Source organism: Orycteropus afer, unplaced genomic scaffold (assembly GCF_000298275.1).
Source record: "Orycteropus afer afer isolate SDZICR_OR568_19922 unplaced genomic scaffold, OryAfe1.0 scaffold00030, whole genome shotgun sequence".
Lineage (NCBI taxonomy): Eukaryota > Metazoa > Chordata > Mammalia > Tubulidentata > Orycteropodidae > Orycteropus > Orycteropus afer.
The window spans coordinates 3850096-3864631 of NW_006921617.1; the positions used below are offsets into that span (position 1 = coordinate 3850096).

At 37.1% G+C, this 14536-nt stretch overlaps 1 protein-coding gene across 1 annotated transcript in view; it reads left to right on the forward strand.

Moving 5' to 3' along the window:
• The window catches only part of CHST9 (carbohydrate sulfotransferase 9), a 407635-nt gene that overhangs the window by 178449 nt on the left and 214650 nt on the right, over nucleotides 1-14536 (forward strand). The window contains exon 3 of the mRNA XM_007935562.2: nucleotides 6394-6435. Coding sequence (XP_007933753.1) covers nucleotides 6394-6435 — 42 coding nt within the window. The remainder of the gene's footprint in view (nucleotides 1-6393; nucleotides 6436-14536) is intronic.

Here is a 14536-nt window from a genome sequence, read left to right on the forward strand (position 1 = left end):
AGGAGGTGGGAGGGGAGCTGTTGCATTGTGGTAAACTGTGGTCAATGGCATGCAACAAAGTATATGTGAACTGCTGTATGGAAAGTGAATTTGCTCTGCAAATCTTCACCCAAATCACAATAAATAATAATAATAAAAAAAGATACTGAGATTGGCATACTGTTTTCTATGAAGGCACTTGAAATCTCAACCACATAGACAGCCACATGATTGCAATAACTACTGTTAAAACTAGATCAGTTAAAACTAAATGACTATTTCTGAAAATACGTAAAAGTGACGTTCCATGTACAAACATTTTGAACAATTTAATATAATTTTACTGAAAGGATAGCCATTAGAGACTGACCTTTTTATGAAGTCCTTAAGAAGTCATAGAAATCTTAATACTTTTCAAATGTAACTTTGAAAATGCCAAGGAAAGAAACTGAGAAAAATGTTTAACGTAGGTTAAGATCATTAATACTTAATGGAAAAACATAATAACACATTCTGAAGCATTTTAAAATAGCCACTATAAAATCATGCCTTCTTAGGAGTCTACAAAGTTCTTCAAGACTGAAGTCTGGATAATCTTACCCAAAAAATGACTTGATCAGAATAGAACCTATGAAACCCAAGGATTAGGAGGAAATGGTTGGCAAGATTCACGTTACTTCACTTTAATTTCTATTTATCGTCACAGATTTCAACTAAGCTGGACCCCAGTGCTGGTTCTCCATGCAATCATTGGGCCACTAGTTCTCCTGTGTTGTTCACTGTTTACTCTGGAGAAGTGTCTCTTTCAGTCTAGGATTCCTTCATTTTCAGGGTTGCAAAAACTGGTCCTGAAAGAAGGTAGCAGTATCCTTTGGCCAACTTTGTTTGCTGAAACGCTTTTTGTTTGAACCAGTGAAGATAAACATCAAGTAATGCATGGATTAGCTTAAGGAATTCACAACTGTGGTGTCCTGGGTGAAGCAAGAGGAGCTCTGGTGGCACAGTGGTTAAAGCATTCAGCTGCTAACCAAAAGATCAGCGATTTGAATGCACCAGCTGCTCTGTAGGAAAAAGATGAAGCAGTCTGCTTCCACAAAGATGTACAGCCTTGGAAACCCTGTGGGGGCAGTTCTATTCTGTCCTGTAGTGTCACTATGAGTCGGAACCAACTTGATGGCAGTGGATTTGGTTTTTGGTTTTGGGTGAAGCAAATGGTTAATGCTTTCAGCTATGAACCATTAGAGTCCACTCAGAGACACCTCAAAAGAAAAGCCTGGTTATCTACTTCCAAAACATCAGCCATTCTAAACCCTGGGAACATAGTTCTACTGGGACACATTTTGGATTGCCATGAGTCAGAGTCGATTTGATGGCACCTACTTTCTCCGTTTTTTTCTTTTACAAATGGTAGCATGGTGGCTAAGACACTTGCCTGCTAACCAGACGGCTGGCAGTTCAAACCCACCAGCCACTCCTCAGAAGGAAGGTTGGGCAATCCTACTTCTGTAGTGATACTGCCTTGGAAACCCAAGGGGGGGTCGCTATGAGTCGGGTTTGACTCGACGGCACATAACAACAACAACAACAAGATTATCTCCATCACCTCCTGGCTTCTGGCTTCTGTACTCTTGCTGCCCACTCTTTAACTATCTGAAAGCCCCCTTTCTGGGTTGCAGAAGCCCACCCAAGCCAACACAATAATCTCTGTCCCGAGTTAATTCCTGATTACACCTCTAGTGTTATAATTGTGGGCAGGATATCTGTGCTCCTTTCCTCCTCCTCCAATTTATTTTTTCATTTTATTTTTCATTTTAATTTTATCAATGTAGTGCATACAGTTATTGTAAAAGTTCTTTTAACTGGCTATCCCCTAAATGATTTGCCTGATTTAAGCAAATCTCTCCCTTCCCTTCATCCTGGCTGATGCTTACTTGCTGCCGCCTAACCCACCTGCAAACTTATGACTCCACTTGGGGGGGGGGGTTATGTAGACCAAGAATGAGTTGTGTTTGTTCCCAGACCTGCTGTGGCAATTTTACTTGTTTGTATAATTCTTTAATTCACTTATGAATTACAAAAACCAATGACATATGATTACATATATACATTAAAAAAGAAAAAAAAAAAAAAAGGAGCCCTGGCACTGCAAGGGAGAAAGATGTGGCAGTTGGCTTCTGGCTTCTGTGAAGATTTACAGCCTTGGAAACCCTATGAGGCAATTCTACTCTATCTGATAGGGTTACTAGGAGTCAAAATTGTCTCAATGGCACTGGGTTTGGGACACACACAGGAATTACTGTTTCTGTGAAAATATTATATAAAGACTTAACTAAGTTGAGTTACAACAAAAATGCTATGGAATTAGATATGTGAAAGATGATATTAGGGAAAACCTCAAATAAAAGGATTCTGCTTTGTAAATTCTTAATCCACTTTAATGAAACTGAAACTGGGAAGCATAAATGATGGTTGATGGGTGTGATTGATGTAAGAAAGTGCAGGATTGGGAGGGAGCTACACGTTATATGCAGAAATCAAGAGAATTCCCAAGTGATTCTTACGTTATTAAGGTCCACAGAGGGTATGTAGCAGACTGGTGTTTAATAAGGACTCAATAAGTGTTTGCTGTTATTATTTTTATTACTGATTTAATAATTTTGCATTCAGGTCATTTTAGATGGGCGGCGGGGGGAAGGACAACCAATTAGATAGCAAAAATCCTGAACTTCACTGTGATAAATTTTTTTTCATCAATATGTCTGCATGTAAAATTAAGATGGTATTGTTAATCACGTGTCTACAAAGCTTAGCTGGGGAAAAAATGTCATTGTGATTAGGGAGTTGGCAACAAGAATTTAATCTTACTTCAATTTTAACAACAAATTATCACATGGCCTTAGGAAGCTTTCCAGCCTTTTCTTATCTTTGTGTTCTGTTTGGGGTAAGAACAATAATAAACAATTTACCTGATTTATCATGCAGCCAGAGAATTACATTGAGTTCTACCTAGATAAGCACATGCTGGGTATATTTGTGTTCTTTCACCTGAGTGTGAGTGCTGCTACCTGCCTCAGTGTGCGATTCACACTGCATGAGGCCCTCCAGCCCTCAGGGTAAGAATCAGTGAAATGCTAGTTTTAAAGAAACTGATTTTCCATCAAAGTTCCAGAACTATTCACTCATTATGGCTCTTACTCCCAAGTTTCAGCAGGTGAAGCATGCTTAGTACAGAAAACAGAAATGACTCAGGGTAAAGTAATGTGATGAAAGGGGAAAGATCCTGTTTCATTAGCCTGTCTTTCCCATGAAATTAAGCCTTTAATACTGTAATCAATTGTATATAAGCAGAAGAGCAGAACATGCATACTGGATATTAGGTTTAAATTCTTATTAATTTTCGAGACTGCTCAAACACAATTTCTGTTTTGTGAGGCTAACCTTAATACTGACATTTAAAGTCTGTTTCACAGCTGACTATGAAAAAAACATTGATAGTTTTTTATGACCATATAGCAAAATAACTTGATCTCTGTTAAGCTGATGAATTGAGCCCACCATCCTAGTTGTCATTACGTTAAAAATATATAAAAATATGAATGACTTAGAAGACAGAATTGCAGCCTTTAAAGAGTTTTATACTGTATTGCTAATTTGGGGAGGTTGGAAAAGAGACTTTTCTTTGTGAGACAATATATAATATCAAAAACAAATTTCATTTACCTTCTTGTCTTTTTATTATCTTCTTAATGAAATGTCTCTTCAAAGATTCAATGTAATAATACATATTTATGCATGACGCTAAACAGGTTCGGGAAAGTGATAGAAAGGAGTAAGACCGAGTCCATCCATCTATTGAACAGGTTGACAACATAGTGGGGAGACGTGTGTTTCACTAACACACTTCAATCTGTTATGTGTGTGGAGCCCAACTAGACCAGGAAAGAATATCTGATAACAGAGTGTGGTCTAATATCAGATTTCCTGAGACCTTTAAAATATTGGCAGATGACCTTGCAAAGCCTGTATATTTACGACATCATAGAGATAAGAGAGAGACCTTGTCATACCCACAGTTTTCAGGAAATGACTTGATCATTATAACCTGTTGTTGTTATATGCTGTCGAGTCGGTCCTGACTCCTAGCGACCCCTCCTTGGGTTTCCGAGGCAGTATCACTATGGAAGTAGATTGCCCCATCTGCCTTCCAGGGAGTGGCTGGTGGGTTTGAACCACCAGCCTTGTGGTTAGCAGTCAAGTGCCTTAGCCACTATGCTACCAGAGCTCCTAGATAGCTTAAAATCCTCATACATTCAATCAAAAACTTATTAGAATATACTAAGAGACAAAAAGCAACCACATTTGATGTTCTGAATAACCGTTTTTCCATGCCAATTTAATTTCTTTCCATGATTAAATAACAGGCTGTATGAACAATGAGAATATGCTGGATAAAATCAATTTTGCATACAGGGTAATTCGAGACTCTAAACAATATTGTCATCACTAAGCCATGAAAGTGTGACCTTAATCATGATACTGTTACATGGATAAGGACATAAACATAGTGTGCAATTACATCACAGCAGGCTCAGTAGTAGATTACATAATAACTTGTACCCTTGGGGATCAGTTGTATCATAGGACATATAACTTATTGATGAGCTATACAGATGACATAAATGTCTGTATCCACAATGCAGAAATTATTAAATCAAGTAAAGCTACTGATATCTTATATCAGGAAACTCATAACAACAAAATTCAGAATGCCTTGTATAGATAATATATATTTTTTAAATCATCCTACAGATAGAATAAAATTTAATTGACAAATTGTTTCAATACAAAAGAAATTTGGTAAAATACTGGTTAAGCATAAGCTTTAACTGAAAAAGACAAGAGTTAATAGAATTTTTGTCTCAGTTACGGTTAGAAAGCAATGTTATAAGAGTCATACCGACAGTAGATTATTTAAATAGAACAGGATAGCAAGAAATAGAATTAATCTTACCATCACCCAAGCCTCACCATTCTTGAGTATTTAAGTTTTAATTAGCATTCTTTGAATTACATAGTTTTTTTTTTTAAAAAAAAAAAAGCATGCAGAAAGCAAAATATTTTATGTATAGATGCAGATGTGCCAGCAATTGTGAACATGGCACAGGACCGAGCATAAGTCAGAGCCAACTCTACAGCAACTAACAACAATAATATGGTATAGCATGCGATATATTAGGTGACGGGGGCTCTAGTAGCATAGTGCCTAAGGCACTTGACTGCTAACCAGAAGGCTGGAGGTTCAAACCCACCAGCCACTCCTCGGAGGGAAGGTTGGACAATCTACATCCATAGTGATACTGCCTCAGGAACTCAAGGAGGGGTTGCTATGAGTCAGGTCCGACTCCACAGCACATAACAACAAACAACAACAACAATATTATGTGACACCTAACAACAACAACTTTATATATAAAATAGTATTATAGAGTATACAGTAGATAATAAATATATATTACTTGTAATATTTAAGGGACTAATCAGAACTGTATAACCTAGAAAGCACAAGGCTAACTAGTCATTTAATTACCATTTTTCATTTTTCTAGAATTGTTCCCAGAATGAGCTGAACTTCTGCTTCTCTCCCTATAGATAACTAAACAAGAAGACACATGTCATGTATCTTTTGGAAGACTTCATTTGGCAAAAAGAGGCTTTACTAGTTCATCAGGATGAAAAATCTTTGGGGTCAAAGAAAACCCCAGTTTTCTTTCTTAGCACTCTTCATTACAGAATGAGCTACCATTACTTCTGGGTAATTTAAATATTCATGAGATTGCTTCCCTTGGAGAGCCTTTTTCTTTTATCCTAGATTCCAATTTGTTTACTCTTCCAATCTTCTCAAAGTAAGATAGCCAATACTGGGCCACTGAATATTTAAATCCAGGGGATGCACATGGTACATCTATCCCAAACATCACTTTTACTCAAAGATACATACCACAACTCTCAATTTTACACAAAAATTAAAATGTAATTTTATATTAACACAGACATTATGGAATATATTTTTCAAAAATGCAAAGAATTGAAGGAAATTTTCTTCTTTATGGTGGACATTTTTCTACCCTACAAGTCCTCAGTTCCATCCCTAATGTAAAGTACACAGGTACACAAGTTTTATCTTTTGTCTGACAAAGTTTGAAGGTAATGCCAGTTTCCTAATGAGTGACATCAAGTTTTCCCCTCTCAGAAACACAGAGGAGGGCATATATTATTTCATAACTTCCACCAACCCCATGATTTTCTTTGGTAGAAATAAAATATCAGAGACTTTGAGACTCTTTTGTGCAGAAAGTTTTTGAAAAGTTTCTGGATATAATGGTAACAAGTGAATTTCCTTGTCTTCCTTTCCAGGATGGGGTCCAGTAAGTTATTTGAGGCCTGCACCGAGAATCAGTGAGTAAATTCTTTGTATCACATTGATTAAAGATAAACAGAGCAACAACTAGAACATCTGAAAACCTTGTTGATGTTGTTGTTATGTTCCACTTTTAAACACCTCTTCTTAAAATAATGACTGTCATCAGAGAGTACAGCATAAATGGCAGTGTTGGACTGTATAAAGCTTTGAGGTGACGAAAAAGCAAGCAAACCATGATGTTTGCCCTCCAGGAATTTACAAAGGAAACAAAGGCTTTGAAGATGGATTTCAGTAATACCTACCTTAATGAGTAATTAATGTTCACCTGATTTTAAACAGTTTACATTTTCTTGTTTTTATTTTTTAAATATTTAATACTTCCTTTGGACATTGCACTGCATTCTTTATTTTTCAAACATGAATTCTTCTATACATATGGTAACATCTTATGAATTCAGATATTGCAATAATACACAATTTTTGACTCTCACTAAGCTGAAATTTACTTTTGGATTGTTTTCAAGGAATAGGTTTGCCAAGCAAAATAGCAAGAACACCTGTAACCTATTTAAAAAGAATTCATTATTTTCATGGCTTTGGCATATACCGTGGTTTTTAGGCAAAAAGATTCAGCTATAAAATAAAGATCCATGTCATTAAGTAGATGACTCCTTGGACAGATTGTATTGGCAGATCACAGTATTGAAAGCAATAAAATGTACTGCTTTCTATAAACTCTGACTTATGTAATTCAAGCTGGCTTCTCCTTCCTCCTCTTCACCTCCCAAACTCTTTTATTACAATTTATTGAAGTTTACTATTGTGTCATATATAAACATTTATTAATAGAGATCAATTCCTATTATTAAAGAAATTTGATTTGCAAAATACAAATATAAATTTTGATTTTTCACAGGTTTTGTAGCATTGGTCACCTAGATGACAGTAGTGTACTTACCTTATGATCTATCATTTCCTTTACATGTATTTTTCATGGCTTCATACATGAAGTGTTTGTTTTTGTTTTGTTCCTTTAAAATTCAGTATTTTCATAAATCTGGAGACAAATTTTCAGAGAAATAGGAAAGATTTGAGATGAGAAAAAATAATCCCCAAATCAGACCATGCTCTCCTTGTCCTGGAGCATATTGAAAAATCGGAGTAGTAACTAAGACATAATTTGTTCTTTTATTCATTCATTTATCCCAGCATTTAGCCAGAGGCCACCCATATTGCTTCAAGAGATACAGAGATAGATAAAATGTTCTTGTCTTCAATGGGCTGACAGTCCATCAGTTAAGACAGAGATGAAGACAATTTTTTTTTTTCATGTGGTAAGTGATGTGTTAACCCTATAAGAAAAAGTGCTTTGGGAGCACAGAGAATATGTGCCAAAGGGGCAGGGAGGCCACATCTTCTGACCTCCTCTAGCAAGAGGAAGACAGAATCACCATCAGTAGCCCAAGGCCTATTCCTGCGGGACCAGACATGCTGCCTCCCTCCAGCCCTTTCACCAACCCTTACACCAACTGTTCCTGCCACAGCACCCACCACCTCTCTGCTGGGTTCGATAATTTGCTGCAGTGGCCACACAGAACTCACAGATTATGGGGTTTATTAGGGAAGCAACAGGCCACAATTCAAGTTCAGAAACATGCTCCGTCTCTCTCAGTCCACAGTTTCTCTCAGTCTCTCTCCCAGCAGTGTGTGTCTCTTACGTCTCTCTCTCAGCAGTGCATGTCTCCCATTGCCCATCTGGCAGTGAGAGATTCCTTCTGCCTCTAAGAGGGCTCCTTCTGAGCCTGGCAGAGTGACTAAATCCACCAAACCCAACATCAGAATTCTGTGCACCTGAGAGAGAGCAAACTTCCCAGAAGATTGCTTCATGCTGGTTCAACAGAAATACCCCAGGTGGATAACTTTAGCAATCAGGAGCTACTCAGATGCTCATGGCAAATTCCACCACCACCATGGAGTTTACAAAGACTTATGGCTAGAAAATCCACACTATGTAATTTACTACACCACAATATGCCATTAAATCTGGCTAGAAGAGTTGGAAAAATATTCATAGCAGGTATCCCTCTTACCTCTTGCACTTGGCTCACAGCTCCTCCCCCAATCTATATGCAGCCTCCCCTTCCACTTGAGTTTTAGTTCTTCCCTAGCAGAAAGAACAGGAGGAAAAAAAATTCCACATCTTAAATAGAAAAGTGGGCGCTCTGGTGACATAGTGCCTAAGACATTTGACTACTATCCAGAAGGCTGGAAGTTCAAACCCACCAGCCACTTCTCAGAAGGAAGATTGGGCAATCTACTTCCATAGAAATACTGCCTAAGAAACCCAAGAAGGGGTCGCTATAAGTTAAATCAACTCAACAGCAGTGAGTTTGGGTTTTGTTTTTTTTTTTTTTAAATAGAAAAGTAGAATTTGAGGGGGTCAAATGAGTGGATGCACCCATTTACTCTCCTAGCAACTAACCCACCAAGCAAGAAATAAAAACAAGCACAGACTGAGATTTCAGAATTCCAGATGGCAGCTGAGGTGTTGGAGAGTTCAAGCAGGGAAAAAGAGGAGTGGAGACAGCACAGAAGCTGAGAGAACCTACCTACTAGCATCAGGGAGCTCTGGTAGCATAGTGGTTAAGGCACTTGACTGCGAACCAGAAGGCTGGCGGTTCAAATCCACCAGCCACTCCTCAGAAGGAAGATGGGGCAATCTACTTCCATAGTGATACTGCCTCGGAAACCCAAGGAGGGGTCACTATGAGTTGTGTCCGACTTGACGGCACATAACAACAGCATCAGGAGCACTCACTCATCACAGCAATTTTGAGAGGGAGCTAGGTAGCCCTTCAAACAGTGAACACAGGAAGGGAACTAATCTGAGGAAGTTGTAGCTTGATTTTTTTAAAGTGGCAACAAATTGGCTGTGAAAGTGCATGGGTTGTGCAATTGGGAGGGGGCAAAGGGAGACTGTGCACTGCGAGAGAGTGCTATTGAATTTCAATGAAGCCTGAAATCGATGGGCACTAGCACCAGGAAGAACTGCAAAGACAAAAGGGCAAAGATAATCCTTTAGAATGACAGGTGATATAAAGGGAAATGACTCACAGTAGGACACCATGGAAGAAGCATCTGTGAAGGAAAGGTGTAGAGAGCTCCCCAACCTTGTCACAGGAACGTTGAGCCCCACAGCTTACATCAGCATCTGTGACCAGCTAAACCTCTCCTCCTGTGTATCATATTAAATTCCAAAAATCTTGCATCCAGAACTCTGGAATCAGCACTTGAAAAGACCTAAGGATAAGAGTGTCCTCCAGTGGTTGGTTCTCAGGAGAAGATACTGAGCCCTTGCCACAGAGTCAGTTCTAACTCACAGTGACCCTGTGGGGCTGAGTGGAGCTACCTGGTAGAGTTTCCAGGGATGTGAGTCTTTCTTCCATGTAGCAACTGGTGGGTGTCGGCCTTGGCCTTTCGGTTGGCATCCAGATTCAATCAGAAAAGTTTCCCACAAAAACCAGAGTACAAATGTAAAGTTTTTTTTTTTCTTAGAAAGATAACAACAATGACCCAAGTTCAACAACAATAAATAGAAACAAACAAATTCACAAAAGAAGAACCAGTCAAAAGCAAAACATGAAGAAGAAGAAATCTCTCCTGTGGATGCCAGACTAATGCAAAAGATTGATAATATTCAGACTGTGGTGCTAAATATGTTTCAAGAAAGCAAGGAGCACACAGTAACAAACTAGGGGAGATCGGGAAACAAATTGAGGAAAAAAATGAGATACTCAACAAGGAAATTGAAAACATTTTAAAAAATGAAAGAATAAAACCAGAACTACTGGAACTGAAGAACAAAGCAACTGAATTAGAAAAAGCAAGGGAAACACAATAATAGAGTTGAAAAGACAGAAAATAGAATAAATTAACTAGAAGACAAAATAACTGAACTTATCACATCTCAAGAGAAACAAGAAAAGAACAACAACAACAAAAAGATGAAACAACCTCAAAATGAAATGTGGGATTCAATTAAGAAATCTAACATTAGAATTTTTGGAATCCCCAAGGACCATGACAACAATAAAGGCACAGAAGCAATTTTCCAAGAGAGAATTTCCCAAACCTGAATGGAGAGCCAACAAACACAGGAAGCTACACAAACCCCAATCAGAAGAGACACAAAAAGATCAACTCTGTACCATATTCTAATAAAATTCCTGAAAACCAATGACAGAATTCTGAAAGCACCAAGAGAAAAAATACAATATAGCATATCAAGGATCTTTCATAAGAATTGGAGCAAATTTCTCCCCAGAGATATAGAAGCCAGTGACAATCGAGTGACATATATAAAATACTGAATTAAAACAATTAACAGCCAAAGATGCTTTACCCAGCAAAGTTGTCATTCAAAAATGAAGGGGAAATAAACACATTTTCCAACAAACAGATGCTCTTGAGAATTTGCCACTACCAGACCAGATTTGCAAATACTCCTCAAGGGAGTACTCCAAGTGGAAAGGCAAGCACATTGAAAAAATACTCATATCTATGGGAAAATAGATAGATAGATAAAAAATAAGATGAAAAATACAATGCCATCAATTTGATTCCGACTCATAGCGACCCCCATTGGATTTCCGAAAATAGATTTCCTACTCTTGCTTCCACGGACTGGCTGGTGGGGTGTGAACCACCAACCTTCTAGTTAGCAGTCCGATGCCTTAGGCACTGTGCTACCAGTGCCCCTTGATCTCCAAAAAAAAAAAAAAATGCAACATGTGGGCAATCATAAGAACAAAATATATGATATTTTCAGGGAATAAACTTAATAATTCTCACAAACAATACAATATCAAGTTTGTAAGAAATAAGGCCAAAGTAAACTTATTGAATATAGATTTTACATTGATGTTAATGGAGACACAGCAACAGAAATGGGGGAGGGAGGAAAATATTAGAAATAGATTTCTTATGTTAAAGTTGTATGTTAACTGTTGTTCAGCCTCACCACAATAAAGCAGCCAAATACAAACAAAAACATAAAATCAGAATAAAAAAACAAAGATGATACAAAACACTCAAAAAATAAATAATAAAATGAGCAAGGTAGACACTTCATTTTCAGTAATAGCCTTAAGTGTAAATGGTTTAAATGCCCCATGCAAAAGGCAGAAAGAGTGGCAGAATGTGTTAAAAAAAAAAAAGTCCAATTGCTGTCTACAAGAAACATCCTTAGACATAAGGACACAAACAGGCTGAGAAAAGGATGGAGAAAAAAATTCTCTATGCAAACATTAAACAAAAATGAGCAGATGGCCAATCTGGTAGCAGATAAAACAGGTTTTAATTCAAAATCTATTACAAGAGATAAAGAAGGACACTACATAATAATAAAAGGGTCAATCCATTTAGAAGACATAACAAACATAAATATATACTCAGCTGACAACAATACACCAAAATACATAAAACAAATGCTAATATGAAAGGAGAAACAGACAACTCCACAATAATAGTAGGGGACTTCAACACACCACTTTCAATTATAGACAGAACATCTAAAGAGAAGATCATTAAGGCATTGAGAAAAATAAAATGATGAGCCAGCTGGATCTAATGGACATAATAGAACACTCCACCCAGCATCAGAACAATACACAATCTTCTCCAGTGCACCTGCATCATTTTATAGAATAGAGTATATGCTAGGACACAAAAGAAGCCTGAACAAATTTAAAAAGACTGAAATTATACAAAGCATTTTCTCTGACCATAATAGTATGAAGCTAGAAATCAACATTATGAAAAATAAGTACATACATGGAAACTAAATAATATACAACTGAAAAACTATTGGGTCATAGAAGAAATCAAAAGTAAAATTTAAAAATTCTTAGAATCAAATGGAAATGAAAACACAACCTATTAAAACCTTTGGGACACAGCAAAACAGTATTCAGAGGGAAATTCATAGCAATAAACACCTACATTAAAAAAAGAATAAAGGTCAAAAGTCATTAACTTAAACCCACAACTTGAACAAATAAAAAGGGAATATCAAAAGAAGCCAAAATCTACCAGAGAAAAAGAAAAAAGAAAGAAAATAATAGAGAGCAGGGCAGATATAAACAAAATAGAAAACAGAGAAACAATAAAATCAGAAGGTGGTTCTTTGAAAGGGTCAATAAAATAGACAAACCACTGGCTAGATTGACAAAAAACAAACAAACAAACAACAACAACAACAAAAAAAAAAAACCAAGAGGCAAATAACAAAATTTAGAAATGAAATTGGTTACATTACAACCAATCCAACAGAGATAAAGAAGATCATAAGTTTGTACTATGAAAAGTTGAACTCCAATAAACTTGAAAACCTAGATGAAATGGACAAATTCCTAGAAACATACTACATACCCAAACTAATAAAAGCAGAGGTAAAAAATTAAAACAGACTAATTACAAAAGAGAGAGCACTGGTAGCATAGTGGCTAAGGCACTTGACTGATAACCAGAAGGCTGGTGGTTCAAACCCACCAGCCAGTCCTCAGAAGGAAGATGGAGCAATCTACTTCCGTAGTGATACTGCCTCGGAAACCCAAGAAGGGGTCCGACTCGACGGCACATAACAACAACAATAACAATTACAAAAGAAGACACTGAAGATGTTAACAAACTGCCAAAAAGAAAAAGAGAAAAAAGCCCAGGACCAGATGGCTACACTAGAAAATTCCACCAAGTGTTCAGAGAAGAGTTGACACCAATTCTCAATCTCTTCAAAAACATAGAAGAGGAAGGAACAGTACTGAATTCTTTCTATGAAGCCAGTACAACCCTTATACCTAAACCAGGCAAAGACATCTCAAGAAAGAAAATTACACACCATATCCCTTATGAACATATATGCAAAAATTTTCAACAAAATTCTAGTCAACTGACTTCATCAGTCATATACCATGATCAAGTTAGATTCATACCAGGATTACAAGGGAAATTCAAACATTAGAAAATCAATCAATATAATCCAGGCCATAAATAAAGAAAAAGAACCATATGCTTTTAATTCATGGATGCAGAAAAGGCATTTGAGAAAAGGCAACACCCTTTCCTGATAAAAATTCTCAACAAAATAGGAATAGAAGGGGAATTTGTCAGCATTAAGGGCATATTTGCAAAAGCAACAGGCAATATACTCTATGGAGAAAGGCTGAGAACCTTCCGTTTGAGAGTGGAAACAAGACAAGGATACCCATTATCACCACTCTTATTTAACATTGTACTGGAAGTCCTAGTCAGAGCAATCAGACAAGAAAGAGAAATAAAAGATATTGAAATCAGAAAGGAAGAAGTAAAACTATCTCTATTTACAGATGACATGATCCTATAAATAGATGTCTCTAACGATTCCACAAGAAAAGTGCTGGAACTAATAGAAGAATTTAGCAATGTTTCAGTGTATGTGATCAACATACAAAAATCAGTTGGGTTCCTCTGCACTAACAAAGACAACTCTGAAAAAGGAATGAATCAGGAAAACAGTACCATTTACAATATCCCCAAAATCGATAAAATACCTAAGAATCCACCTAACCAAGGGACATAAAAGACATACTTAATGAAGATTATAAAACACTACTTCAGGAGACTAAAGGAGACCTACAAAAATGGAAAGACATCCCATGATCATAGATTGGAAGACTTAATGCAGTGAAAGTGTCAATTCTACCTAAAGTGATCTACAGATACAATGCAATTCTGATACAAATCCCAGTAACATTCTTTACTGAAATGGAAAAACTAATGACTAACTTCATATGGAAAGAAAAGAAACCCTGAACACCCAAAGCAATATTGAAGAAGAGCAAAGTAGGAGGTCTCACACTCCCTGATATGAAAAAATACTATATAGCTACTGTAATCAAGACAGTTTAACAGGGGCTTCTGGCAAGATGGCGGACTAGGCAGAAGGATTGCAAAGACCCTCTTCAACAAAGAAAAGGGAAACCAATTAACACAGACACAAAAGATAATTTTGGACCCCTGAGCCTTGAAGGGAAGGATACAGAATTGGACTAAACCCCAACTAGCAGAAGAATTTGCGTGAAAATACCAAAAAAAGGAGAC